Source organism: Rhincodon typus, chromosome 28, assembly GCF_021869965.1.
Source record: "Rhincodon typus isolate 14 chromosome 28, sRhiTyp1.1, whole genome shotgun sequence".
NCBI classification, from domain to species: domain Eukaryota; kingdom Metazoa; phylum Chordata; class Chondrichthyes; order Orectolobiformes; family Rhincodontidae; genus Rhincodon; species Rhincodon typus.
Genome location: NC_063359.1, coordinates 38,532,358 through 38,559,593, shown reverse-complemented (window position 1 = coordinate 38,559,593; position 27,236 = coordinate 38,532,358). Strand labels below are relative to the sequence as shown.

General features: G+C 43.2%; 1 protein-coding gene across 3 annotated transcripts in view; it reads left to right on the top strand.

Annotated features, from left to right (window-relative positions):
- The window catches only part of nup214 (nucleoporin 214), a 110,462-nt gene that overhangs the window by 61,413 nt on the left and 21,813 nt on the right, over nt 1–27,236 (top strand). For all 3 annotated transcript variants that reach the window (XR_007265050.1, XM_048613549.1, XM_048613548.1), the window contains 7 exons: nt 1,449–1,497; nt 2,324–2,429; nt 6,971–7,055; nt 8,713–8,774; nt 10,405–12,729; nt 16,399–16,463; nt 19,907–20,045. Coding sequence is in view for 2 of the 3 variants with exons in the window: in XM_048613549.1 (XP_048469506.1) it covers nt 1,449–1,497; nt 2,324–2,429; nt 6,971–7,055; nt 8,713–8,774; nt 10,405–12,729; nt 16,399–16,463; nt 19,907–20,045 (2,831 nt within the window). In the remaining variant the exon portion in view is untranslated. The remainder of the gene's footprint in view (nt 1–1,448; nt 1,498–2,323; nt 2,430–6,970; nt 7,056–8,712; nt 8,775–10,404; nt 12,730–16,398; nt 16,464–19,906; nt 20,046–27,236) is intronic.

The following is a 27,236-nucleotide window of genomic DNA, read 5'->3' as shown; positions in this document are numbered from 1 at the left end:
AAATGACAGTGAATCTATTCTAAAGGTGGTTGCCAAGGGTAATGACTGTTATTGTAACAAATCAGGCAACAACTATTCATATGTAGGGTTTGGCCTTGGCTGTATATTCCAGTAGTTTAGCTTTGAAAGCACTTGGAATGAAGCAGTAATAATCGCAGATGTCACCAAGTTATATGAATGTAACACGAAAAATATAAAGAAGCTACCTTTTATCTCAGATCTAATCCCATTACTCAACAACTGTTCAAAGTGAACTACGTACATGTGTAATTGTTGGACATTCTAGCCAATTCCAGCATGACACTTTTTTTTTAGTATAATTTTTTTAGTCTGCTTTAGATATAGGTTGCTGGTCTGACAGTGCAACAATTTTCCAAGTTGTGCAAACATATAGACCATTTGGCCCCTCTAGCCTGCTCTGTCATCCAGTAAGATTGTGGCTGGAATGATTATGGCTTTGGCTCCCAGAACCCTTAGGTTTTTAACTGAAGCAAGTTTATCTCCCTTTGCCTTAAAATGTGTAATGACCCCATCTTTACTCCTTTTTTTTGGGAAAGACAGCGCTATAAACTCACCACCCTCCGGGAGAAAAATTTCCCCTTGACCCCATCCTAAATGGAAAACCCTTTATTTTTAAACTGTGCTCCGTTTCCTAGTTTTAGTCTCCAACAAAGAGCAACACCTCTTCAGGAGCCAGTCTGTCAAGTCCCCTTGGGATTGTGTAATTTTCAATAAGATCTCCACTTCTGTAACCTCTGGTTTTCATTGCTCCTGGAGACTGCACATTCACCGACCATGGCTTTAAAATCTGGCATTCCCTCCATACACCTTTACTCCTCCTCCTCTAAGACTCTTCTTCAATCCTTTCTCTCTAACTAGGCCTTTGGTCTCCTGACCTTGTGATCTTAGGTGACAGTACATCCATCTCCCCGTCTTCCCCCATTTCCAATTTTCTCTGATTTTGCTCCAGTATGAAACCTTGTGACATTTTGTTGTAATAAAAGCTCTATTAATCTGAAAGATGGCCCGTTGTTAGAGTGCAGCACCCCGTCCGTGGCAATCTGAGTGTCAGTTGGATTGGGTGCTCAAGTTACTGGAAATGGATTTGAATCCATTATCTTCTGCGTAAGGCATGAGGGAGACCGACATCTGATACCTCACATTGAATTGAACTTATCAGCCATGATTGAATGGCGGAGCAGATGGGCTGAATGGCCTAATTTCTGCTGCCATATCTTATGGTCTTAATTTCAAAAGTCCTGGTCAACCCTCTTGTACACAACCCCTACCAACTTCTGTGTTTGTATCATGCTTCCTTATAAAATATTCTTGTCCACCTTGCAGTGTAGAAATGATTCAATCATTGGTGGAAGTATTTGGGGAAATTTTTAAATGCAGTACTTCAATTAATCCTCCCCGGTGTGCTTTTTCCCCGTTCTCTCTTCCAGCTCTTCTTTGTCAGCATCTGAAACCGAGATTGGGACTCAGATCAAACAGGTAAGGTTACACCAAGTTGTTTGATTTAATGTGGGAATCCATCTTTGCGTTGATGTGCAGGCGAGGGTGACATTGATAGGGGGAAAGGCTGGATGAAGGGAGTGCAGGGACCAGTGTGGGGAGCGAGGAGGGAGCTGGGCACATAGCATGGACAAACCATACTTGGAGTGGCCTCTGGTTTGAGGGAAGCCAGTGGCTTCAGGAACAAGTCATTAGGGAATGTCATTCATTCATTCAAAAGCGGTATGCCTCAGCCAATGTGGTTTTATAGGGAGAGCTAGAAGGCTGCAAACATATTTGAATGAAAAATATCTGCTAACATTGGGGAAAGCCAGAAAGCAGAGGTTTTCCTTCCCTTCAGAGATCTGTTACTTGAAGCTTTATCCAGTCGGTGACTAACAACTGGTAAGTGTTCACTTGAAAAGAAATCCCAGCCTGCTTCTACCTAGGATCAAACATGAAGTGTTATTCACCCAGTCCTGTCCAATAAGGTGTTCCTGATCTTATTCATTGCAACGTTAATATATTGATCAGTGTATGTGTTAAGGAAGAGAAGGCCATTCAATGTATTGAGTGGGAAAGTGGTTTGGGACTCCAGGTGTTGATTAGTTATTTTGAATTGATCAGGTTTTTTTTTTAAATAATGACCAGCTATTGTTGACCAAATGCATCAATACAGATATTTTTAAGTGAAACCTTTTATACTTGGCTTCGAGCATGATGTGATGCAATGCATAAATGCACATGTTATTATTCCACAGACAGTCAGCTTGTGCAGCAGGTGTGCCACTACCTTCTAAATTTGAATCTCTGCTGAATGTTACAGGGACCTGTGAAAGTGCCTGCGAAAACAGAGCCCAGTCCATCTGGATCAAGTTTACCAGAATCCTCCTACGCATCATCATCGAGTTTGATGGCCTCTGTATCCATAGGTAAGGGATTTGGGATTCACGATGAGGATATAAGAAAGAGGCTTTTACAAGATGAATGGAGATTTTGCTAAGAGTGAGTTGGAATGGGGATGTAAGGAACGTAGTGCAATCCACAAATGACAGCCTGGTAACTTAACTGAAGCACAATGATCTATAAGGTTACAACTGTTATCTGAGTTACACTGAAGTGTTGATTGTGGTGTTGCACCTTGCAGAGGAGTAACCACACTAAATGATGCAAGTTGAGTTTGAGAATTGTGAACTGACTGTACTAACTTTTCATGTACGGTTCTCCAAACTCTGTCATAGGTCATGAGCAGAGCCCAGAAATCTTTCGTGTATAGAAGGCTCACTGTGCCTGAGCTGGCTGTTTGAAAGAGTTTTCCATTTTATTCTCACTCTCTCTGCTGTTTTCCCCACAGTCCTGAAAGCGTTTTAAGTATTTATTCAACTACATTTTCAAAGTTACTGTTGAATTTGCTTCCCTTATCCTTTCAGGCTGCATGTTCCAGCATATCATAAATCCAATGTGTTTTTTTAAAAATCTAATTCTCATCTTCCTCTGGTTCTTTGCTAGTTATGTTGCATGTGTCCTCTGGGTACCAACACTCCAATCAGTGGAAGCAAATTCTCATGGTTTACTCTATCAAAGCTCTTAATAATATTACACAGCTTTGCCATATTTCCCCCCCCTCCTCTGCAAGAGAATAATTCCAGTTTCATCCCCACATGATTCATAACTGAGCTTCCTTGTGGCCAGTGCCATTCTGGTGCCTTTCAGTAATGTGGTCCTCAGAACTGGACACAGTACTCTGAGACTTGAGCTTCAGCAAACCCTCCTTGTTTTTGTACGTATGCTTCTGTTTATAAGACTGCAGATCCTCTAAAGTTTATCTTTAACTTGTCATACAAGCATTCAAATTCGGAACATGTTTGAGCCATTTAACCTGCTCCACCATTCAGTAAGAATGTGCCTGATGCCGTTTCTCCTTCATAGATTTGTGCGGGTCTACACTTAGTTTAAAGTTTACAACATGTTGTCTCATTCTTCCTTCCAAAATGTATCTTTTCACATTTTGTTGGATTAAATTACACTTGCCGTGCCTGTCCATTTCACTAGTCTGTGCCCACCTGAAGTCTGCCACTGTATTCCTTAAAGGTTGGACTTATTTATGCTTTTTTTCTGATGTGCAGTTTGCCCAAATTTGAATTTTAGGTTGTGGAGTTCACAACAAGATTATTATTAAGTGCACAGAGGATTTCTCGGGCGTGCCATTAACGTGATTGATTTCATTTATCTTCTCGTTTAGTAAATGCAGCTGACTGAATGCAAGTTGAATGCCACAGTTCCGAATCAGCCCATGATTTGAAATTTTAAATACAGGGATTCACTTCAATACTGATTTGACCCATATCCCCTCATGTCAGCTCAATGGTACAAATGCCCGCTAAAGATGCGCAACATTTGAGGAGCAGGAAATTTGCATTTTCAGTCGGCGCTGATGCTGTGTTAATATGCCTCTTCTGCTTAGAAGAACATCTATTTATTCACAAAACAGTACTTCAAATTCTCCCAGATCACTACTTTTCTATTACAAAACTAGACGAGAAAGTAAGCACTGAGGAGAATGGAAAAAAGATTGCAAAGGAATGTAAACCATTTAAGTCCATAGACAATAAATGGTACTCAAGAGAGTAAGTTTGTTTTTCATCTATGGGATGTGGACATCATTGCCTACACTAGCATTCATTGCACATCCCAATTTCCCTGAGAAGGTGATGCTGAGCTGGCTTTTTTGAACCATGACAGTCCTTCGAGGGGGCAGGGTTGGTTAGGAATAGCCACAGTGCTGTCGGGAAAGAAACCCCAGGATTTTGAGCCAGCGACTTGAAAGGACACTGGTATATTTCCCAATCAGGATGGTGTTTGACTTGAAGGGGAACTTGCAGATAATGGTGTTCTCATGCATCTGGTATCATTGTCCTTCTAGATGATAAAAGGTCATAGGTTTGAAAGGCGCTGTCAAAGGAGCCTTGGTGTTTTCCTGCACTGCATTTTGTAGATGGTAACACATTGCTGCCATTATGTATCAGTGGTGAAGAAAGTGAATGTTCAAGGAGATGAGTCAGTAACAGTCAAGTGTGGCTGTTTGATATGGAGGTGTCAAGCTTCTTGAGTGTTGTTTGAGCTATGCCAATCCATTATTTATCTGACTTGCGCCTTGTAGATGATGGACAGGCTTTGGGGAGTCAGGTGGGGAGTTACTTGCTGCGGCATTACTAGCCTGAGGTTTTAGACTTGCTCGCTGAGCCAGTGTGTTTGGTTGCAGATGTTTCAGCGAGCAAGCCTACAACTTTATCCACAACCCGAGCTACAAATATCCTCAAAAATTTCTAGCCTTTTGTAGCTATAGAATCCATAAGGCTGGTCCAGTTCAGTTGCTGGCCATTAGTAATCCCCAGAATGTTAATATCGGTAATAACACCATTAAATGTCAAGGGGCAATGGTATATTTTTTTCTTGTTGGAGATAGTCATTGTCTGGCAATTTTATAGTGTAAATACTACATTGCCACTAATCAGCCTGAATATTGTCCAGGTATTGTTGCATTTGAACAAGGAATGCTTCAGTATCTGAGGAATCACCAGTGGTGCTGAATATTGTGCAATCATCAGTGAACATCCCCACTTCTGACCTGAGGGAAGGTCATTGATGAAGCAGCTGAAGATGGTTGGGCCTAGGACACTACCCTGAGGAACTCCTGCAGAGATGCCCTGGAGCTGAGATGACTGATTTCTAACAACCAGAACCATCTTCCTTTTGTATTAGGCTAATTAGGAGACTATTGCTTGGCTTTGGAGTTTTGCATTTGCTAAATAATAAAATCCACTTTGGAAGGAAAGATGGTAAGGCACACGAGAGACTGGATAAATGCTGGCACTCTGAACAAGTTAGAAATAAACTTGCGGTTTTAGCAAACAGTTCAGAAAGAAAATAATATGCTAGCCTTTATTGAACAAGCTGTTTGAGTGGGCAAATACTTGGCAAATGCAATGTAATGTGGATAAATGTGAGGGTAACGGTGGCAAAAACAGGAAGGCAGATTATTATCTAAAAGGTAGCAGTTTAGGAAAAGGTGAGGTGCGACGAGACCTGGGTGCTGTGATGGAGCAGTCGTTGAAGGTTGTCATGCAGGTGCAGCAGGTGGTGAGGAAAACTAATGGCATGCTGACCTTCATAGTGACAGGATTTGAGTATCGGAGTAAGGATGTCTGGCTGGAGTTATCCAGGCCTTGGTAAGGCCACACCTTTAGTATTGTGTGCAGCTTTGGCCTCCTAGTCTGAGGAAGGACATTCTTGCTATTGAGAGAGTCCAGTGAAGCTTCATCAGTCTGATTCTCGGGATGGCAGGACTGACATATAAAGAAAGATTGGATCAGCTGGGCTTGCACTCTCTGGAATTTAGAAGAATGAGGAGGGGGGGACATCTCAGAGAAACATATAAAATCTTCATGGGGCTGGACAGGCTAGATGTGGGAAATATGTTTCTGATATTGGGGAAGTCCAGAACAAGGGCTCGCAGTCTAAGAATAAGGGGTAAGCCATTTAGGACTGAGATGAGGAAGAAATTCTTCACACAGAGTTGTGGACCTGTGAAATTCTCTACCACAGAAAGCTGTTGCGGCCAGTTCATTAGATATATTCAGGCGGGAGCAGGGCATGGCCCTTACGGCTAAAGGGATCAAGGGGTATGGAGAAAAAACGTGAGTGGGATACTGAGATTGCGCATGATCAATCTTGATCATATTGAATGGTGGTGCGGGCTTGGAGGGCCGAATGGCCTACTCCTGCACCTATTTTCTACTTTTCTATAAGAATAAAGAATCCTTGCTGCAGTTGTGTGGAACCTTGCTTGGTCTGTAACTGGAGTACAGTGCAGTTTTTGACTCATCTCAATATGCTTGGTTTAGAAAGAGTGTGAAACAGCAATAGCCCAGACTGGGCAAGCCCTTTGTCCAGTGGTCAATGAGGAGAGATCAACTAAAGTAAGCCTGAATTCTCTGCAGTTTAGTCGCACGTTAAAATAGTCAAGCATATTTAGACTGGAGATGCGAAATTTCTTTAGTCAAAGGCTTGTAAATGTTTGAAACTCTTTAGTACAGAGAGCAGCGGATGCTCTGTGATTGAGTGTATTCAAGATCGAGATCAATAAGTCCTTCAGAGACTGGAGGGATATTGGGCTAGCACAAGAAGGTGAAAGCTTGATCACAGTGAATGACAGGAGACTTGAAGGCACAATGATTTACTCCAATTTCTTATATTCTTGGCATGACACATGTACCCCAGCTTTCATGATGTTATTGTTTTTGTCCATTGTTTATGATATGTTAAAGGTAATTTACTGTTTAAAACGTTTCTTGCCAATACCAGTAATTTTGTTCTGTCTTTACTGGGCTTCCTCAACCAGTTCTTCCCCCCACCATTTGCTGTATTTTGAGAAGCCTGTACTGTGCTGAATTTTCTTTTTTTTATATTGCAGGGAGTGTGCTGAAACCTGACCTATCCATGTTTGCAGCCCCAAGCGAGCAGCTCCATAAAATTTCCTCATTCCCAGGAGCCTCCACGTAAGTGACTTTTAAGATAGTAGAACATGTAGCTAGGATGGAGGCTGCATCTGGCCTTGGAATGTCCAGTCAACATCAGGGAAGATATCAATGGCCTGAAATTTGTTCACAATTTACATCAACAATTTGGACATGCCAAGAAATGTGCGATTTCTAAATTTGCAGATGGAACCATACTTTTGGCAGTGGTATTAGTACTGAGCAGGAATGTACCAACTTGCAGGAGAACATAAACATGGAAAAAGGGCAAATGAAGTTCAACACTGATTACTGTTGGGTGGTTTCATAGGAAGAATAGGTGAGCTGAACAACAGAGATCTCAGAGTGCAAATATATCAATCTCTCAAAAGTTGTAGAGAGATAGTAGGAACTGCCGATGCTGGAGAATCTGAGACAACAAGGTGCAGAGCTGGATAAACACAGCAGGCCAAGCAGCACCAGAGGAGCAGGAAAGCTGACGTTTCGGGTCTAGACCCTTCAGAAATTACCACAGGTTTGCGTGGCCTTCGAAAAACAGCAAACCAAGCTCCAGGATTGATTTCTAGAAGGTGAAAATTGAAACAATAGGGAAGCTCTGATAAATCTATACCAGACCTTTATTTAGGATAGTGTTTCTAGTTCTAGTCACCATATTGCAAAAAGGGCACAGAGACACTGGACATGATGCAGGGAAGATTGAAGAGTATGATATCATAAATATGTGGGTTGACAAAACAGCCCAGGATTGACATGCTGAGTCTTTCTTTTTCTCTTGAAAATTTAGCACTGAAAGATAACTTCACAGAAGCTCCAGTGAATGCAGAGACAATTTTTTAAAAATTCATTTACAGGATGAGGGCGTCACTGGCTATGCCAGCATTTGTTGCTCATCCCTAATTGCCCTGAGGGCAGTTAAGAGTCAACCACATTGCTGTGTGTCTGGAGTCATGTGTAAGTGTGACCAGGTAAAGATGGCAGTTTCCTTCCCTAAAGGACATTGGGTTTTTCCGACGATCAACAATAGATTCATTGTCATCATTAGACTCTTAATTCCAGATATTTATTGAATTCAGGTTCCATCATTTGCCATGGTGGGATTTGAACCCGGGTCCCCAGAGCATTATCTGGGTCTCTGGATTAACAGTCCAGTGATAATACCACTAGGCCATCACCTTCCCTAAATGTTTTCCTCTTGTGGGAAAGAGCTTGTCTAGATGCTCTGAGAGGAAAATTCTTCAGGAAATCCAATTGAGAATTCAGAAAAAACTTCTTTATACAGAGTGGTGAGAATGTGGAACTCACAATGTAGGAGCGGTTGAAGTGAATAGGATGGGTATATTCAGGAGCAAGGTAGGAAAGCATTTTAAGCAAGGGAGAACAGACTAAATGGTTACAATGGTAGATTTATGACTAAAGGTGGGAGAAAGCGTGGGCTGGTTGGGCCAAATTTGCATGTTCAGTGTTGTATAATGTCTGTTATGTTTGTTGACAATCCTTTTCAACTGGTGTGCATGTCACTTTTTGATCATACCTGGTGGCATTGGTACCATCTTACCCCCTTACCCCCTCACCCCTAGGGACATGGTGTTCCCTGTGATATCGGAGGAAATGTTGACCTGGACTTGAGAGGGTCAAACTGATTTCATTAACAGTGTGTATTTTTCTTTTTCTCTCGCAGTGGATTCCATTTCACGTCACCAAGCACATCCTCATTAAATGCACTGAGCAACAAGGCTCAAGGTAAGTCTTGGGCTGATTGGTTAGATGTACATATTCAGTTTGTTTCGAGACAGTCAATTTAATAAGGATTTTCTAAAATGTTAATCCCATTGCTCAGAATTGAGAGCTCTTCAAACTGTTTAGGATTTCCTTGGGACTGTTGAGAACATGTTGAGCTGTGTAGAATATGCTGCATCAAACGAAGCCTTTCAGCCCGACTCTAGTCCTCCTCCTAACATTTATCAAAGCAATTCTCTATCCCTTCACCCATGGACCTATCTAGCTTCCACCAAATGAACATTTTCAACTCACCTCAACCATGCCCTCTAGTAGCATCTTCCACTTCCCCATCATTCTTCAGGTTCTTCTCTATTTGGTGTTGATTTATTAATAAGTATCTTCAGTTTATGGCCTCTGGCTTCTTGTAAGTCCAGCGTTCTCTCTACTCAGTCAAATAGCAAAGACCTACTTCAGTTACCCTGAAGGTTTCCCTTTTTTCCAAGAGAAAAGAACCACATCTTCTCGATTCTTTCCAGATAGGTACAAGATTGCACTTCTGGTATAATCTTTATGAATTTTTTTTTATTTACACTTTTTCCACTGCATTTATACTTTTTTTTTTCTAAGAATATGAAGAGCATACTGTTTCCATGTGATCTAACTATGGTTCAATACAGGTTTAGCATAACTTCTCCACGTTTCAGTTCTGTGCCTCTAGAAATAAACATTTGTGTTGATTTGATTTTTTTATGGCCTTATTAACTTAAATTACTGATTTGTGTGTGTGTATTCAGATCCCTGTGTGCCTTTCCTCTATTTAGATTCCTATTTTCCTAATATGTGGCCTCATTTTTCTGAATAACACGTGATGTCCCTTATTTATCCATATTTCAAAAGGCAGTTGCCACTTATTTGCTCAGTCTGCAAAATGCTTACAATTCTTCTTAGTGTTTGGCTGGCCTTACAACGTTGATAGCATCCACAAATTTAGAGATTTGTATTTGTTTGTAGAATCTATATTGTTAATATTTATATATTTTTAATGTTAATGTTACTATTTAATATTTTTGTAACAGCGATCCAAATGCGAATCAATGCTGCACCCAACTTGCCCACTCTGAATAGATATCCTTTACCCTTGCTCTTTGTATTGTGTCTCTTTTTAATCAACCAGCTATCTGTTCTGCTCATTGTCCCTAGGCCCTGCATACTGTGACTTTGTTCATTAGTTTATTATGTGACACCTCTTCGATTTTTGCTTTACTGATGGCTTTGTCACTTTGTGTCTGTTACCATTATTATCTCTAAGTAAGTTATCTCTTTAAGTACAGGTACCCCAACTCCCCTTGCTTCCTTCTATCTTTTCGATATATGTTGTATTGTGCAATGTATAATTCCCAGTACTAATTTCTCTGTTGCATTTCAGTAGTCCTGGCTGTATCGTATTCCTTGTGAATTATTGTCTTCAATTCTCTTTGTTTTATTGCGGACATTGTGCTTTTGTACAGGCAGTTCAACTCTTTTTCAATAGCAGCTCCTCATGCTTTATTTTTAACTGTCTTTTTACATTCCTGTTTTGTGTTATATGTTTCATGTTCACTAATGGTCTGACCTCAATGACTCATACTAAAATTCCTCTTCTGCTCTACAGGATATTCTATAGTTACAAAGGATGCTCTTCGCTCCGCCTTAGGATTGCCCAATAAAATATCCTTTGCACTGGGAACTGATGTCCCACCTTCACAAAGGAGCTTAAAGTCCAGCTCTAGCTCTGCCTCTGCAGCTGAATCTACATCAGTCACTGGCATCTGTACCCCTAATGCTCCGTGTCCAGAGCTGCAACCAGCTGGCAGGCCAGTTGTAACTGGAGCAGCTCCTGAGTCCACCATCCCTGCAGCTGCAAGCAAACTTGAGGATCAGCAGTCCAGTTCCGAAACACAGCCATCCAAACCGGAATCTCGCACTTCCTCAGCTGAGCTTTACCCATCTAAAACTGAAGCTCCAGTGCAGCCTGAACCTGAGATCCTGCCACAGGCCAGGCCTGATGTTTCACCACAGCCTGAGCCTGAGGTACCTTCGCTGCAACCCAAGCCTGAGGTTGTTCCTCCAGAGCCTACGCTTGTGGTTCCATCTTGGCCAAAGCCCGAAGTTGCTCCTTCCGAGTCCAGGTCCGAGGTGGCTCCTTCCGAGTCCAGGTCCGAGGTGGCTCCTTCCGAGTCCAGGTCCGAGGTGGCTCCTTCCGAGTCCAGGTCCGAGGTGGCTCCTCCCGAGTCCAGGTCCGAGGTGGCTCCTCCCGAGTCCAGGTCCGAGGTGGCTCCTCCCGAGTCCAGGTCCGAGGTGGCGCTGCCAGAATCCAGGTCCGAGGTGGCGCTGCCCGAGGCCAGGTCCGAGGTGACTCTTCCCGAGTGCAGGCCCGAGGTGGCGCCTGCAAAGTCCAGGTCCGAGGTGGCGCTGCCCGAGGCCAGGTCCGAGGTAGCACTGCCTGAGGCCAGGTCCGAGGTGACTCTTCCCGAGTGCAGGCCCGAGGTGGTGCCTGCCGAGTCCAGGTCCGAGGTGGCGCTGTCCGAGTGCAGGTCCGAGGTGGCGCTGTCCGAGTGTAGGTCCGAGGTGGCGCTGTCCGAGTGCAGGTCCGAGGTGGCGCTGCCCGAGTGCAGGTCCGAGGTGGTGCTGCCCGAGGCTTTTCCACCACAGACTAAGCCCAAAGTAACACCACTGCAATCTGAAACAGACCTCTTTGAGGGTAGTCCTAAAGGGGTCACAATCGGCAGCTTCTCCGGACTTGTGGTCAGTCAGACAGATGGTGCCTCCAGATTGGATAGATGTTCACAGGATAATTTCATCTTTGCCCAAACGGCCAAAACCCCAACAGCTCCTCCATCTGTGGCCTTCGGCGAGGTCTTCCAAATTGGAAAGTCAGAATCTGCAGAAGTAATGCCAGTATCCTCAATTGGCACAGTTATGCCTAGACCAAGTGGAACGCCATATCTCTCTGCTTCTGCAATTAGCACCAGAACTCCTAGTTCACCTTGCACTTTACATTCGATAGGTAGCAAATCTGATTTTGTTTGTAAACAAGAGGAGTCCATAAGTACTGCTGGTCAAATTGCTGCTGCCATTGCTGCTATAAACACTTTGCAAGATTCAACTTTTGCCGACACATTCACACCCCTCTCAGCTTCATTAACTGAATCCACGGCGTCGTTCTCTCCTGATGGAAAGCCTTCATCTCGTACTAGCAGCTTGACCATCGCCGGTGCAGCTGTGAAACAGACAGTGGCACAGAGCCCAAAAATACTGGCATCCAAAGCCTCAGTAAGCACTGCAGGAAGTCCTTCTGTTCCAAGTGTCAGAGGGACAACATCCACATCCACATCAACGAGCAGTCAGTTTATGCCAGGACTGGTCATTTCTCCAGAATCCAGCACGATTTTGGTGACATCTGTTGGAAGTACTGCCCCACAGCCTCAGTCCATGGGCACTGCTGCACCCACAAGTGGCAGTGAGGCTACCACAGCACCGCTGTTTGGAACCGCTGCGCCCGGACCCTCTGTGCCATCACCCCTGACATCCCAGCTGTTTGGTCAGCCTGTGGATACCAGCACAACACCAACCCTGGGCTTTGGCCAGCCGGTAACCACAACTGCCCCGTCCACCTTTGTACAAGGCACAAACGGTATCACCGCCCCTACCATTGCCGACAGCACCAGCTCAGCAAAAGCTGCTTTTGGTCAGGCCTCTGACGCAGGCTTTGGGCACCAGCAGCTGTCCAGCAGTAAATTCAACTTTTCCTTTCCTGGCACGCCCACTACCAGCAATACCAGTACATTCCCATTTGGACAGGTGCCTCTCAGCAGTGGTACCATATTCGGGCAGTCTGGTGCCCCAACATTTGGACAGAATGCTAGCTTCGGGCAAAGCCCTGCTTTTGGAACCGGCTCGGCAACATCTTCTGGATTCGGCTTTGTGCAACCATCAAGTAAGACTTTTTACTTTGATACCTGCCTTGTTTACCTTTTTGAGACTAAATGAAAAAGAGTTCTTGTGTTTATATGATACCTGTCTTTTCCAGGCCAAGGGTAAGGAAAATTGAGGAACTCTCTCCGACAGTATCTTCCCCTCCAAAACCACACACACGCAGACACTCTCTCCCTCTCTCTCCCTCCCCCTCACGCCTGGTCTCCCTCTCACTCTCTCTCACACACACACATGCACACGGTCTCTCACACACACACACACGCACACGGTCTCTCTCTCTCACACACACACACACACACACACACACGGTCTCTCACACACACACACACGCATACGGTCTCTCTCACACACACACACACACACGCACATGGTCTCTCTCACACGCACATGGTCTCTCTCACACACACACACACGGGGACACGCACACCGTCACACACACACACAGTCACACGCACACGGACACACACGGACACAGACACACGCAGTCTCTCTCACACACACGGACACACACACACGGACACAGACACAGTCTCACACGGACACGCACACACAAAACTATGGATGTTATGAATTTTTTTCCCATGAGTTTCTTTCTTCCTTCAGTTCATGTTGTGTTTCAATTGTTTATCCCCCATCTCTGAGGGAGCAATTTTCAATCAAAATGTAAAACATCAGCTAAGTATGTGGAGCAGGCACATGTCCAGTTCTTTGATTTAGAAATAGACATGACTTTCATTGTGAATAATTGTATATTAAACTTTCACTGCAGTTGAATAATTTCCCTTCCATCAGCTGCTTCCACGCATATTCTACATTCAGAAAGTTTAGAAACTAGTATTGTTAGTAAGTAAGCACAAATTATCACCCCATCAGTTATCAGATCCTCTCCAGAAACTGAAGCACTGTAACGATGACAGAGGTTCAGCATTGTAGCTTTGAAATTGTTGCCACATTTTCAGGACTTTCCTGAAAAGCCCTGACCAGCAGAGGAGAATATGGAGAGTATCCTCAATTTTGGCAAAGTTCAACCCCTGGAATGTTCTGGTCGCCCAGTTGTACGAAGGATGTTACCAAGCTGGAGAGAGTTCAGAAGAGATTTACCAGGATGTTGCCTGGTATGGAAGGTTGGAGTTATAAAGATAGGCTGGGACTTCTTTCACTGGAGCGTAGGAGTTTGGGAGGTGACCTGATAAAAGTTCATAAAATAATGAGATGTATAGATGGAGTTAATGGTAGTTGTCTCTTTCCTCGGGTGGGGGATTTCAAGATTAGGGGACACATTTTTAAAGTGAGAGGAGAGAGATTCAAAAAAGATGAGGGACAGACTTTTTACACAGTGGATGATTTGCAAGTGGAATGAACTTTCAGTGAACAAGTGGAAGTTCATTCCTGAGGAAATGGTGGATGTGAGTATGATGAACGTTTAAAAGACATTTGAATAAGTACGTGAATAGGAAAGGTTTGGAGGGATCGGGGCTAGGAGCAGGCTAATGGGACTGGTTTAGTTTGGGATAATGTTCGCTTAGACTAGTTGGACCAAAGGGTCTATTTCTGTACTGTATGACAATTTAAAGTGTACAGGGCAGCAACAATTGAGAATAGACTTCAGAAGAGCCTCCCGAACCTTTACTGTCATCCAATTGGATAGTGACTGCTCTGTGCCACCAGTGCATCAATAAAGCCCAGTGACTGTGAGGCTCCGGTTTGGAGCTGATTACTTGCTTCGATACACAGGGACACCGTAAAGCAGCCATTTTAAGCTGCCACCTTGAAAATAGAAGGAAATATTAATTGTCTTTTCCTTATTTTTACACACTGTACAGCTGAAGCCTTGCTTGATTGATTTGACGAAATCCTTGTTCCAGCCAGTGCATGGAAATTGTTGTTGAGCAGATATGAACTGTGCCCATTCCTCCCTTGAGGGAGAGTGGATTGAGGGGTGTGGACTGTGCATGCAGTGGGGCAGGGTTAGTGTCAAAGCAATCTGTTTTGTTTTAACTTTGGGTCGAATGAACTGGAGCAATGGCCTGGACCATGATGCTTTGTGATGTGGGCAAAGGGCAAATCTGCAACAGCAAATGTGGGCCAACCTTTGTCTGTTGTACAACTTGTGCAGAATGTATGGGGCTAGGCTGTCCTCCATGGTGGTTGAGTATCTGTCAGTTGCAGTATCAGAACTTTATCAGATACATCACTTATTTTTTATCCCCAGCGATGGTTGACTTAAGCTTATCCTGCAGGTTTCTCTCTCTGTCTGTTTCTCTCTCTCTCTCTCTCTTTCTCTCTCCCACCAACCCACCATTTTGTTCATTCTCAAGTTTGGCACAATTTAGTTTTTCCCAACCACCTAAATGATGTGTGGCTTACTTTCTTCCTAATTCTACCTAGCATTGTTCTCTGCAGCCAGTTCCCCAGTTGTTTTGAACATCTTGTGTCTAGAATCACAGATAGAGGCCATTCAGTATGTCAGTGCTGGCTATCTGCAAAAGCAAACTGTCCTCATCCCCAGCTCCAACTCTTACTGACAGCCCTGCAAATCTTTTCTACCTGGGCAATGATTCAATTTCTTGTTGAAAACCACTGCCTCTGCCACACCCTCAAGCAGCACATTCCAGGTCCTAAAAAGACTGCTTTTTATCTTGTTGCCTTTGGATCTTTTGCCGATCACCTTAAATTGGTGTTCTTCAAAGAACAATACAGCACAGGAACAGGCCCTTCAGCCCTCTAAGCCTGCACCGACACATTTTGCCTTTCCACACTAAAACTGTTCTCACTTACATGATTCGTATTCCTCTATTACCTTCCTATTCATGTATTTGTTCATCATAACCTCCATGGTTCCCCCCCTCTCTATTCTGCCCTTATTTTGAATATGGGGTTATTCAACGGAGTTCACAGTGTTGGAAGGATCGAGAACAAGAATGCATAGAATTGAAGTCATTGGCAAGAGGAATGTTGGAGACTTGAGAAACTTTTTAACAAAATGAATGGTTAAGATCTGAAATGCTATGCCTATGTGTGTAGTGGAGGCAGGTTTAATCAAGGCTTTCAGGAAGCAATTGGACTATTGTCTAAGAAGGAGAGTGTCGGAGAAGGCGGTGAAATGGTACTAGATATGTTACTCATTCACAGAGCCAGAGCAGATATGGCGTGTTGAAGCTGTAACAATTCTGTGACTCTACTGTAAGAATCTCAGAATCGTATGTTCAGTTGTCTGTGAATGATGCAACAAATATTCTCATTCCTCAAACATGTTATAAAATCATGAGGGGCATGGATAGAGCAAATAGGTCTTTTCTCCAGGGTAGGGAAGTCCAAAACTAGAGGGCATAGGTTTAAGGTGAGAGGGGAAAGATTTAAAAGGGACCTGAGGGGCAACATTTTCATACAGAGGGTGGTGCATGTGTGGAACGAACTGCCAGAGGAAATGGTGGAGGTTGATACAATTACAACATTTATAAGGATGGGTATATGAATAGGAAGGAGTTAGAACGATATGGGCCACATGGGACTAAATTAATTTAGGGTATCTGGTTGGCATGGATGAGTTGGGCCAAAGAGTTTGTTTCCATGCTGTACATGTCTATGACATATCTATACAGCTTAAAATGGATTAAAGATAGTGAAATGGTTGCACCTCCTAATTGCTAATAATCTTTATACTTTGCAGGTTTTGGCAACACTTCAGGCTCTGTATTTGGTCAGTCTACAGGCTCCGCCATTGTGTTTGGTCAGGTAAGATCCCATTCAACTTGAAGGCACTGAGTTGCCTCTTCCCAAGCATTCTCATGGAACCAGAGGGTCACTGTGTAAGAAACAGCGCAATAAAACAGCAACACTCAAGCTGTTGTCAAGAGAATCTCTCATTTGTTTTGTCATGCAGTTGCAGCCCAGTGCCACCTTTTGTAGCATCTTACTGGCCATTAAAGAGGCCATTCGGCCCATTGAGTCAGTGTTGGCTCTTGCAAGTGTGTTTCCAAGTGGCCATATTTCCTTCCCTGGCAGTATTTATCTAATTTCCTTTTGAGAGTTACTGTTGAATGCTAATTGAAAGCTAAGAGGATATTGTTGTGAGTGAATTGAATACAAAAATAGGGATGTTATATCTCAGTTATGAAGGGCACTGGTGAGGCCACAACTTGAGTACTGTGTACAGTATTGGTCTCCTTATTTAAGGAAGGATGTAAGTACTTTGAAAGCCGTTTGGATATTTATTAAACTCATACCTGGGTTGTTGTATGAGGAAGGGTTGGATACGTTCAGCTTGTATCCACTGGAGTCTAGAAGAATGAAAGGTGACTGATTGGAAAGTATAAGATTTTGAGCAGTCTGATAGGTCGCATGTGGAAAGGATGTGGGGGGAACCTCAAGCTAAAGGTCACTGGTTTAAAAATAAGTGGTTACCCTTTTAAGACAGAAATGAGGAGGAATTTTTATCTCACAGTGGGCCGGGGTCATCGAAATTCTTCAAAAGGCAGTGGCAACAGACCCCTTGAAATTGTTAAAGGCCGGGTAGACAGGTTCTTGATAAGCAAGGGGGTCAAAGGGGATAGGAATGTGGAGTCATCAGATCAGCCATGATCTTAAAAGTAGCACGATAGTCTCGAGGGCTGCGTGGCTGCTTACACTGTGTTTGTGTAAGTCTGCTCCCATTAATCTTGCAACCACTGCATTCACATATTTAAACAAAACCTCTCCCTCCTCTGGTTTTTATGCCAGTTATGTTCTCTGTGTCCTCCTCTACATTTCCCCTTGCTGTACAAGGCCTGGTTCTTGCACCACACAATCCCTCAGTGACTGTCCTCCTTCGCATCATAAAGGGACCAACCCTTGCACATGGCCTGTTGAATTCTGCACAGCACATTGCCAGTTACTACACATCATCTTGGCACTGAGAGAACACTGCGAGGGTGCAGTTTTTCAGTAGAAACAAAGGTCCACAATAGTTTGAGGAGCCTGTTGATTCATCAGAGCTAGGAATCATGCTGTTGCGTCTAGCAGAGCCTCTGAGCTGATGCACAGCTGATGAACTGTCTTTCCCCTCGCCATAGGGCGTGTTCAAACTACCTCCATTACCAGTGTGTCCAAGGAAGTTTCCAATTAGTCAATCATTGCTCTAAACTGAACAGCTAATAAAGGTGACAAAATCAACCCATTGACAAGTTAGCTTGAAAGAAAATTGCTGTTCTGGCCAGAGTCTCTGATCGACATTGCCATTCCTAGCCCATGCTCACAATCCTACATGTTTGGTCCATGCCCTCAGAGGCAGTCATGTTTGGAAACCCTTGTCTCATGTTCTTCTAGACATCTCCCACCCCACCCCTTTATTTCCTGCCCCTCATCTCAAATTTCTTCTAGCTCCGATGAAAGCTTATCGATTTAAAATATCCGACTGCGTCTCTCTTACCACGGGTGCTGCCTGACTTACTGAGTACTTTTCCAGCATTTTCTGTTTATCTTTTATGGCCTCTGTCGCATCTGTTTGATTGTAATAATGCTGTGGTTCTGTATGTGAACCAGCTGACAAACACATTCCTGCTGCTACCAAAATCCCCTGTGGTTTTCCTGACTTTTGTGTTTTCCTTTCACATCGAACGGAAAGAGTTGAGTGGTGGAGCAGGTGACTAATGTTTACAACTGCTTCACTAGCTGCCACTGCACATGTACTCAGGCAGGTTCCTGTGATCCATTGTCCAGAGGTGACTAGTGGTATTCCTCAGGGGTCTGTGCTGGGGCCCCAGTTTTTTCACTGTATCATGTATCCCAGTTTGCTGGCAGCACTAAGTCAGGTGGCAATGTAAGCAGCCTTGAAATTGTGGTTGACATAGGATTAAGTGGGATATACAGTACAGAAACAGGCCATTTGGCCCAACCTTCAGGGCATGAACCTGCAAAGTGACAGATTAACTGAGTGGGTAAATCTGTGGCAGGTGGGAGATGGTAGGAAAATTACAAGGCATTCAATTAGGACCTGGGATAGATTGAGGCCTTTTTTTAAAATCGCGTGCCAGCAACTTTGGAGGAACAGAGAAACTTAATGATCCTAAGTCCAGAATCACGAAGAGCTAGTAGACAGTATTTAAAATGACTAATTGAATCTTGGCTTTTATCTTCATGAGTCTAGAATGCAAAGCTGAGCAAGTTATGTTGAAGTTTGTTAAAATTCTGTTCAGACCACGTTTCTCATGCACTGCATTCAGTTCTGGGTGTCTGCACTGTGGAAAATATATTGGCCTGACAGTGAGTGCAGCATGGATTCATCAGCAAGGGTAATACAGGGTCTGACGCCATGGTGTGTAAATGGAGTTAGGGTGAACACTAATTATAATCTATTTGAATTTCAGAACACGTTTGAGAGGTTGAAAGGTCTCTCCCTGTTCCTGTGTCCTTTACTCATAATTCTGACTCACAAGCATGTGTGAAACTGCGGCCTAAAGTAGAACAGCACAAAATCAGCTGCAAATCATTTGTTTGGTTTTATAGCCCATGTGAAATACAACATATTTGTATTGGGTAATGTGCACTGATGTCCTGGTTAGCTCTCAGTTGCGGCACTGCTGATGTACAAGAGGTGAGTCCTTCCAAAGAAGGAACTGAGTTGAGGTGACGATGTAAATAGTTTAGATATTGTAGGATTATGTGGGATATACAGCAGGCCACTTGGCCCAATCTTGTGTTTACGGTCCTTTGGAAGCGTTAAATTGTCCGAAACTCTACCCATCACTTCCCAAACTCCACCTGCTCATAATCCTGAACTAATTGACCAACACTACACTGGCTCCCAGACTAACCTCAATTTTAAAATTTTCATCTCCGTTCTCAAATTCCTGAATGATCTTGTCTCTATGACCTCCTCGGGTTAAGGTTTCTGCACTCCTTTAAACCTCGATCTTCTTCAATCCTCTATTGATGGCTGTATCTTAGACCTTAGGCTCCATAACTTCTCTTCATTGCACACCCACCCAACTCCTCATCTCCATTTCTCTATCCTTGAAGTAGCTCCTGAACCATCCCTCTTTTAATCGCTTTTGTCTGACAACCGTCCTGTGCAGAGCCCTGGGGCATTTTGCTATGTTAAATGTACCAAACAAATATCAATTTGTTGCTGCTAGACACCTCAATAATTTTGTCAGAAGCTGAAAGTCGGGCATTGCTGAATTTTCACTTTTTCTTTGCAGCCTACTAGTGCACAGCCGGTTTTTGGTTCCCCGGCACCTGGAAGTGGATTCTTTAGCGGACTGGGAAGAAGGCCAAGCTTGGATGCAAGTGCTAGAAATCCGTTTGGGCAGACAAACTTTGGATCAGCTGAGGCTGCTAGTGAGTTCCAGTGGTTATCTTTTTCTTTAGCATGGTGGTCTTTGGGTATTCCTGGCCTGTGAATTCCTTAGGTAAGGGAAGCATGACCGATTTGTAATTAAAGGCAATGTAATCTTTATCCATCCCAATTCTGCACAGTTGTACCTTACTAAGACCACGAGCAGAAACAGGGTTCCCTCGCATTGGTGGAGTGGCAGTGGGGGCAGCTCAGATATTGAGTACATAAAGCCAGTTGATTGTTGGGGGAAATGTCAAAAGCCATAAGTGGTCAGAATTGGTCTTTCCTCTTCCATGGGAAATCTCCTGGAATGCCAGCCATGATTGAATAATACACTCACCTCTGAATCAGGACATTGGAGCAGGGATGCCTCAAACCTGCAGAGAACTGAGCACAAAATCCAGGCCCACACTCCCATGGTCAGTAGTGGGCAGTGCTACACTGTCAAAGGTTCCATCTTTCAATTCAGTCATTAAGTTAAGACCCATTCTGCCCTCTTGGTTGGATGTAAAAGACAATGTGGCGCCACCTCAAGGAAGAGCCAGGGAGATATTACCTTTGTTATAGGTAATATTTATTCCTGAACCAACATCTCTAAATCAGATTATCTGGGTTTTGCTGATTGTGTGAGCTTGCTGCATGCAAATTAGCTTCCACAGTTACTATAGTAACTGCACATCAGGATAGTTTGAAGTTATGAAAGGTGCTACGTAAATGCAATCCTGTCATTTTACTGTTTGAGCTTGTAACCAAAAATGAGAGAAAATTGTCATGAGGCGTTCTGATAATAGACTTGACCTAGCCTCGTGTCTGTGAGATCCAGCATAACATCCAGCTTCTGTGCATTGGCTTAAAACCTAGTTCTTGTTAAGCTGATGTGTTGTCTGTTTTACTCAGCAACCATTTGTCTCTGGGGCGATCAGACACACTTGTTCATCTGTCTCACCTGAGCTATTCCACCATCTCCTTAGATTCTTTAAAGTCACCATAGTACAATAAATGTGTAGAAGAATGCAGGTGTATCAGGAAGAATGAGAGGATATCTCATAGAAACCTATAAATTTCTAGCAGGGCTGGACAGGGGAAAGACAGGAAGGATGTTTCTGATGACCAGGGAGCCCAGATTCGGGGGCATGGTCTAAGGATACAGAGAAGGCCCTTTAGGACTGAGAGGAGGAGAAGTGTCTTTGACCAGAGAGTGGTGAGCCTGTGGAATTCTCTGTCACAGAAAGCAGTTGAAGCCACAACATGGAATGTTTTCAAGAAAAAATTCAATCTAATTCTTGAGGCTAAAGGGGGAAGATGTGGGAACAGGGGACTGAGTTGGTCGATTAGCGATGAATGGTGGAGCAGGCTGAAAGGACTGAATGGCCTACTGCTATTCCTATTTTCAATGTATAGTCCAATCAAGCTTCAGATGCCAAAATGAGGGGAAAATTTCCAACAAAACTGAAAAGACACATGTTAATCGACTCCTGACAGTATTAATCATGTTTATAAGGTTCCTTATTCCACAGGTCACAGCAGGTTCCAAGAACACTGTGTGCTGCTTCTCTGAGGTCACTCACCTTTCCTGTGTCTGTATTTCAGACCCACTGCTGTTGATCCTCGATCACCCAGTTACAACCTGTTGAATGGTCTTGTAAATTACCCCTCAAAATAAGCAACTTGACATACTGATAGTCATAGAAAAGTAAAGTACCACGGATACTGAAAATCCGAAATTAAAACATAGTTCTGGAGAGACTCAGCACATTTGGCACCGTCGGTGGACAAAGAAATGAGAGTTAACGTTTCATATCCTGTATGACTCCTCTTCTGAATGGGAAGGAGCTGGGAAGTGTCTTTTTAATGCTACGGACAGAGGAGGAGCAAGTGAACAGATTGTGAGGGTTCCCAGAGTGAAAGGCAAAGGCAGGAGAGATAGAGGAGGAAAACGGGTATAAATAAATGTGTGGAAACAAGCAAATTGGTTCGCTTTGCTGAGACCCAGACACGGCTGGGGAGGATGGCAGTCAGGAAAATGGAGGGCGGAGAGCATGCTCTGAAATTGTTGACATCAGTATTGAGTCTAGAGGCTGTAAAGTGCCTAAGTGGATCTTTTGAATGCATGATAACTGTTATACAATTAGATACTTGATCATAATGCTTAACAGTAGTGTAGAGCTAAGTCTTGTTCCTCACAGTTTGGAGGGAGGTGGTAGCATAGTGATGATGTCACTGGATTAGTAATCCAGAGGCCCAGGCTCATCCTCTGTCAGTGCTATTCCACGACAGCAGGAGAAATTTGATTTCAGTGACTAAATCTGGAATTGAAAGAAAGTATCATTGATGGTGAATACGTCAACAGTCATCATTTGTTGTAAAGTCCCGTCTGGTTCATGAGTGACCTTATGGGAAGGAGCCTTTACCTGATCTGGCTACCTCCAACCCCAGGCCCACAACAATGTGGACAACTCTTACCTAAAAATCAAAGAATCTCTACAATGCAGAAAAAAGCCATTCAGCCCATTGAGTTTTTACTCACCCTCCGAACAGCATCCCACCTAGATCCCCAACCCCATAACTCCCAATTTCCCATGGGTAACCCACCTAACCTGCACATCCCTGGAAGCTATGGGACAATTTAGCATAGCCGATCCACCCTAACCTGCGCACCTGTGTAGCCAAGGCTTCTGTTATAAAATTACCCCTCACCGTTTTCTCTAATCAGCACTGCCTTCGTGCCTTATTTCCTGCACATCTGAAATGGCTGAGCAAACTGCTCAGTTTGGGGGCAAACACAGACAAGCAGCAAATACTGGAGGATGCCTACATTCATGGAAGAATGAAAAAACTTCAATAGCTAAGTGGCGTTGACTCAGTTTTTCAACTCCTGTTGTGTTTTAGCATTGGCTGGTCGTCTTTTTCATGTCCCCTGGCAAAGGCTTCATTTACACATCCTGACTGGTCTGTCCATCAAATCCTAAGGCAGAAGATGGTTCACAAGCTGGGAGAGGCCTTCTGACATTCCTGTGTGGGTGCTGGTTCTTCGACACATGTCACCTTCCAGTCTGGTTTTCACACAGAACCCTTTATGTTACCAGTACAGCGCCGTACCTTCAATTTCACAGCTGCCTAACTGTCATAGAATTGTCAGCCTACTTCTGTGGCCCTCTGCATATGAAAGATTAATCATCTACTAGATGATCTTTCCGACTTGCACCTACAAGCCTCCCAGGGTCCTGCTTTGACATTTGTACATATCAAAGGGAGAATCAAAAGAATGACACTGCCCTGTTCCTAGGCTAATGATCCTGAGGCCCCGGGCATGAATTCAAATCTCTCCACAGCAGCTGGAGAATTTAAATTGAATTAATTAAGATAAAATTATAAAGCCTGGAATAAAAAAGCTGATATTCAGAATGACGACTGTGAAGTTACCCATCCAGAGAAAAAACAACCTTGGGGGGTTTTCAAAAGCAGTTTTGTGAAGGGAAGACTATCACCTTGACCCAGTCTGCCTCTTCAGACCCACAGCAATGTGATTGACCGCATAACTGCTCTGTCAAGTGGTCTTGCATTGCACTGTATTAGCCACTGCCTTGGAGGCAATTACAGATGTGCGGTAAATACTGACTTTACCACTGACACCCACAGCCTGTAAATAAATTAAAAGGAAACACTGCCAAGTTGGGATTAATTCTAATTGAAAAGTTACAGGACATATTGAAATACATTTTTGGAGAAATCAGTAGTAGTTCCGTTTGATTCATTAACAGTGCACAGTGAAGGATAAGATCAGAGTAGAGTATGGTTGAGGCAAACAATTTTCTCAGAAGTCTCCTACCCAACACAATGGGCATAGCTTTATCGTTTATCTGCCTCTCTACTGCACTAACATCCATGTCTGGAGCAACCATAAATAGGGGTTCTTGGAGCCTCTGCTTATATAGGTTGTTTGGAAATGTGCCCTATCAAATCTTACTTTACTCCTTCACGGGTTAATAATTCCATGGGTTGAACCTTCTGAAAATGGTGTAGAATACCGCCGTTACCATACTTTTACACCATCCCTGATTGTGTTTCTTGACCATATCAGTTTGTGAGCTGCAAGAATATGCTGTAGGTCAGCTTTAATGCATTTAGCATTTCTGCAGGAAAAGACTGGAATACATCAGAGCTTTTATTTAATATAAGGTCACTTGCTAGTTTAATTTAGGTCAGGAAATTTGTCCACCTCTTTTATTCCTTGTCACAATATAGCCAGAATTGGAGCATTGTTTCCCACTGTATAAGCACTCTGATCTGTTAGTTTAGTCAAAGAAATAATAATTGGAATAGACCTTTGACTCTGAATGTGTTCCACCATACATCAGCAAGATGCAGAAAACACCTCTCAATGTTTCAGTGGAACGTTAAACATTCACTGGAAGCGACTGAGGGTCTCTGATTAACATTGCATCCACAAAGTGCCACCAGTATCTCTGAGCAGGTGCTGGTCTCGAGTAATGGATGGAGTTTCAACGTATCCTCAGAGACGAGAGCCATGTAATTTTGATTTTTTTTTTAACTTGTTCTCTGGTGTACGTGCTGAGGGAAATCACATTTGTCAGCTGGCCTTGGTCGTCCTGAGCAAGTGTTGTAGGGGAATACCAGCTCACTGCTCTGTGAAAGCACTTACAGGGCCTGCTTGGTCAGGTGTGGTAGATGAAAACCACATGCTGCTCTATCTCTTGTCGTTAACAAAATATAATTTGCATATTACCAACTGGTTACAAGTTACTTGATATGACCCATGTTGTAACAAAGATTTTGAGGAGGACCATAAACCAGGTCTCTCTGCTTTGAGATCTTGAGCTGTTCTGGCCACAAGTCCATATGACATTGTCATAGTGGGTGTTACTTGTTGTGCAGGTAATTCTGCTATAGTGCGTGTTTCATTAACACTATTGGCTATCACGCCATTGATGAATGGTAAACACTGTTTGGATAGCACAAACTTCCTGTTGTACAGGTAGTTCTCCTGTAACACAATAGTTGCTTTCTTGTGCAACCTTGTGCTGTAGAAAATTGCGCTATCGTAAAATCGCTATAGAAAGTCGCAATGCTGTACAGTAGAAAGTTTGTGTTATCCAAACAGCGACCACTATTCATCAATCACGCTACAGCCAATTTACATTAATGAAACACTCATTATAGCAGAAATACCTGTACCGGTATAGTAGTTTTCTATAGCGTTTTCCCTATACAGTCAGTTATGATATAACGCAATAGTTCTGTTCTCATGCAAGCTCGAGTTACAAGAAAATCATGCAATAGCCACACTATTTAAATCTATAAAATAGCCAATACAGGAAAGTTCACGTTCTACAAATAACAGTCTCAATTGTTCAATTGCATTAAAGCCAATTCGCATTGAAGAAACATGTGTTATATCAGAATCAACTGTAACATGGTTTTCTACAGTGCGAGGTCACACAAGAATGCAACTTGGGTAGGCAATGGCCTAGTGGTATTATCGCTGGACTGTTAATCCAGAGACCCAAATAACATTCTGGGGACCCAGGTTTGAATCCCACCACGGCAGATGGTAGAATTTGAATTCAATAAATATCTGGAATTAAGAATTGAATGATGACTGTGAATCCATTGTCGATTGTCGAAAAAACCCATCTGGTTCACCAACGACCATCCTTACCCGGTCTGGCCTACATGTGACTCCAAACCCACAGCAATGTGGTTGAGTCTTAACTGCCCTCTGGGCAATTAGGAGTGGGCAATAAATGCTGCCCGAGCCAGTGATGCCCTCATCCCATTAATGAATAAAGAAAAGAAAATCTATCACATTATAGGAGAAATACCTGTACTCAGTATTAATACTTTCAGGCCTTTTCAGATCCTATACAAAAGTGACAGCTTTTTCTTTGAGCTGCTACAAGCTCTGTGCTAACGTTGTTAGGTCAGGATTTTAATCCTGGTGACAGTGCAGGAATGCCAGTGTATGTCCAAGTGAGTGATGGGGTGAAAGTTGTGGCTGATAGTGTTCCCAAACTCTCATCCTCCTTTGTTGATAGAGATTATAGGCATGAGATGTGCCAAACCAGACTGATGCATTGTGATTTTGCAATGAATTAAGAATCATATGGTATAAAAGGAGGCCACAGTGCCCATGTCATTGAATTGCCAATCAGTCCCACTTCCGTTTTCTCCCTGTAGCCCTGGGAACTATCTTTAAATTCCTTTGACTCTTTGTGTTGCCTCTTGAAATGAACTAAAAGTGAAATCCAGTAGAACTGAATGTCTTCCATCTGCCATTGTTGGAACTCCATCTGATAAATCATAGAACAAGGTGCTGGGAAAGCAATTGAGACCAGGACAGGATTCATTTGAGCAACAGTTACAAAGGTGGAACTGGAAGCAAAAGATTCAGTGCCCCTTTTTCAACTGAACCAGCATTCAGTTTAACCAGCCTATGGAGAGGTTAGTTAGGAGGTATAACACTCTCAGTGAGCAATCCACAGGGTTCAAACGCACAGAATATGAAACGCTTTTCTATTCAATTAATTTGCCAGTCCATCACACCTCGTAGGAACCTAGTGTGAATGTATTTGCACACACTTTGCAAACAGGATTTCTCAAAGCACAGAAAGGGAGTGAGTGGTGCGGTTCTGAATGTTAATGTTACAGGAGGCTGAAATTGAATTGATTTTTGCCTTGGACTGGGCTTGTGAGGTGGGACAGAGTATGTGTATAGACCACAGCTGGAATGACCACACCATTGGTCATATCCACTGTACAACAGGTTTCACTTTGTGATCCTTAAGAGAAGCTCTGACATGTCAAACTTCAACCAGAGAGCTGTAAAGTAGACGTATCAACCAGTCCAATCCCAGGTGATCTACTCTGCTGGCAGCAGGTACATCTAGTTCATGTGACAAAAATGAATCGAAGTGATCTAGATTTCTGAAAAGCCAGTCATTTGTGTTAATGAGTTGAAAGCTCATGTTCATGTTTAATTGAGTGTAACTGCATTGGGTTGTTGAGGTGTTCTGAAAGTGGAGGTATACAGAATTACAATTGTTATTTTATTGAATTTTATTTTAAAATTTGAGAATGGCCATTTGGCTAAACTAGTCATGTGTTTATATGCTCCATACAAGTCCCCTCCTACCCTGTCTCTATCTCTATCTATCCCCAATTCTGCATTCCTT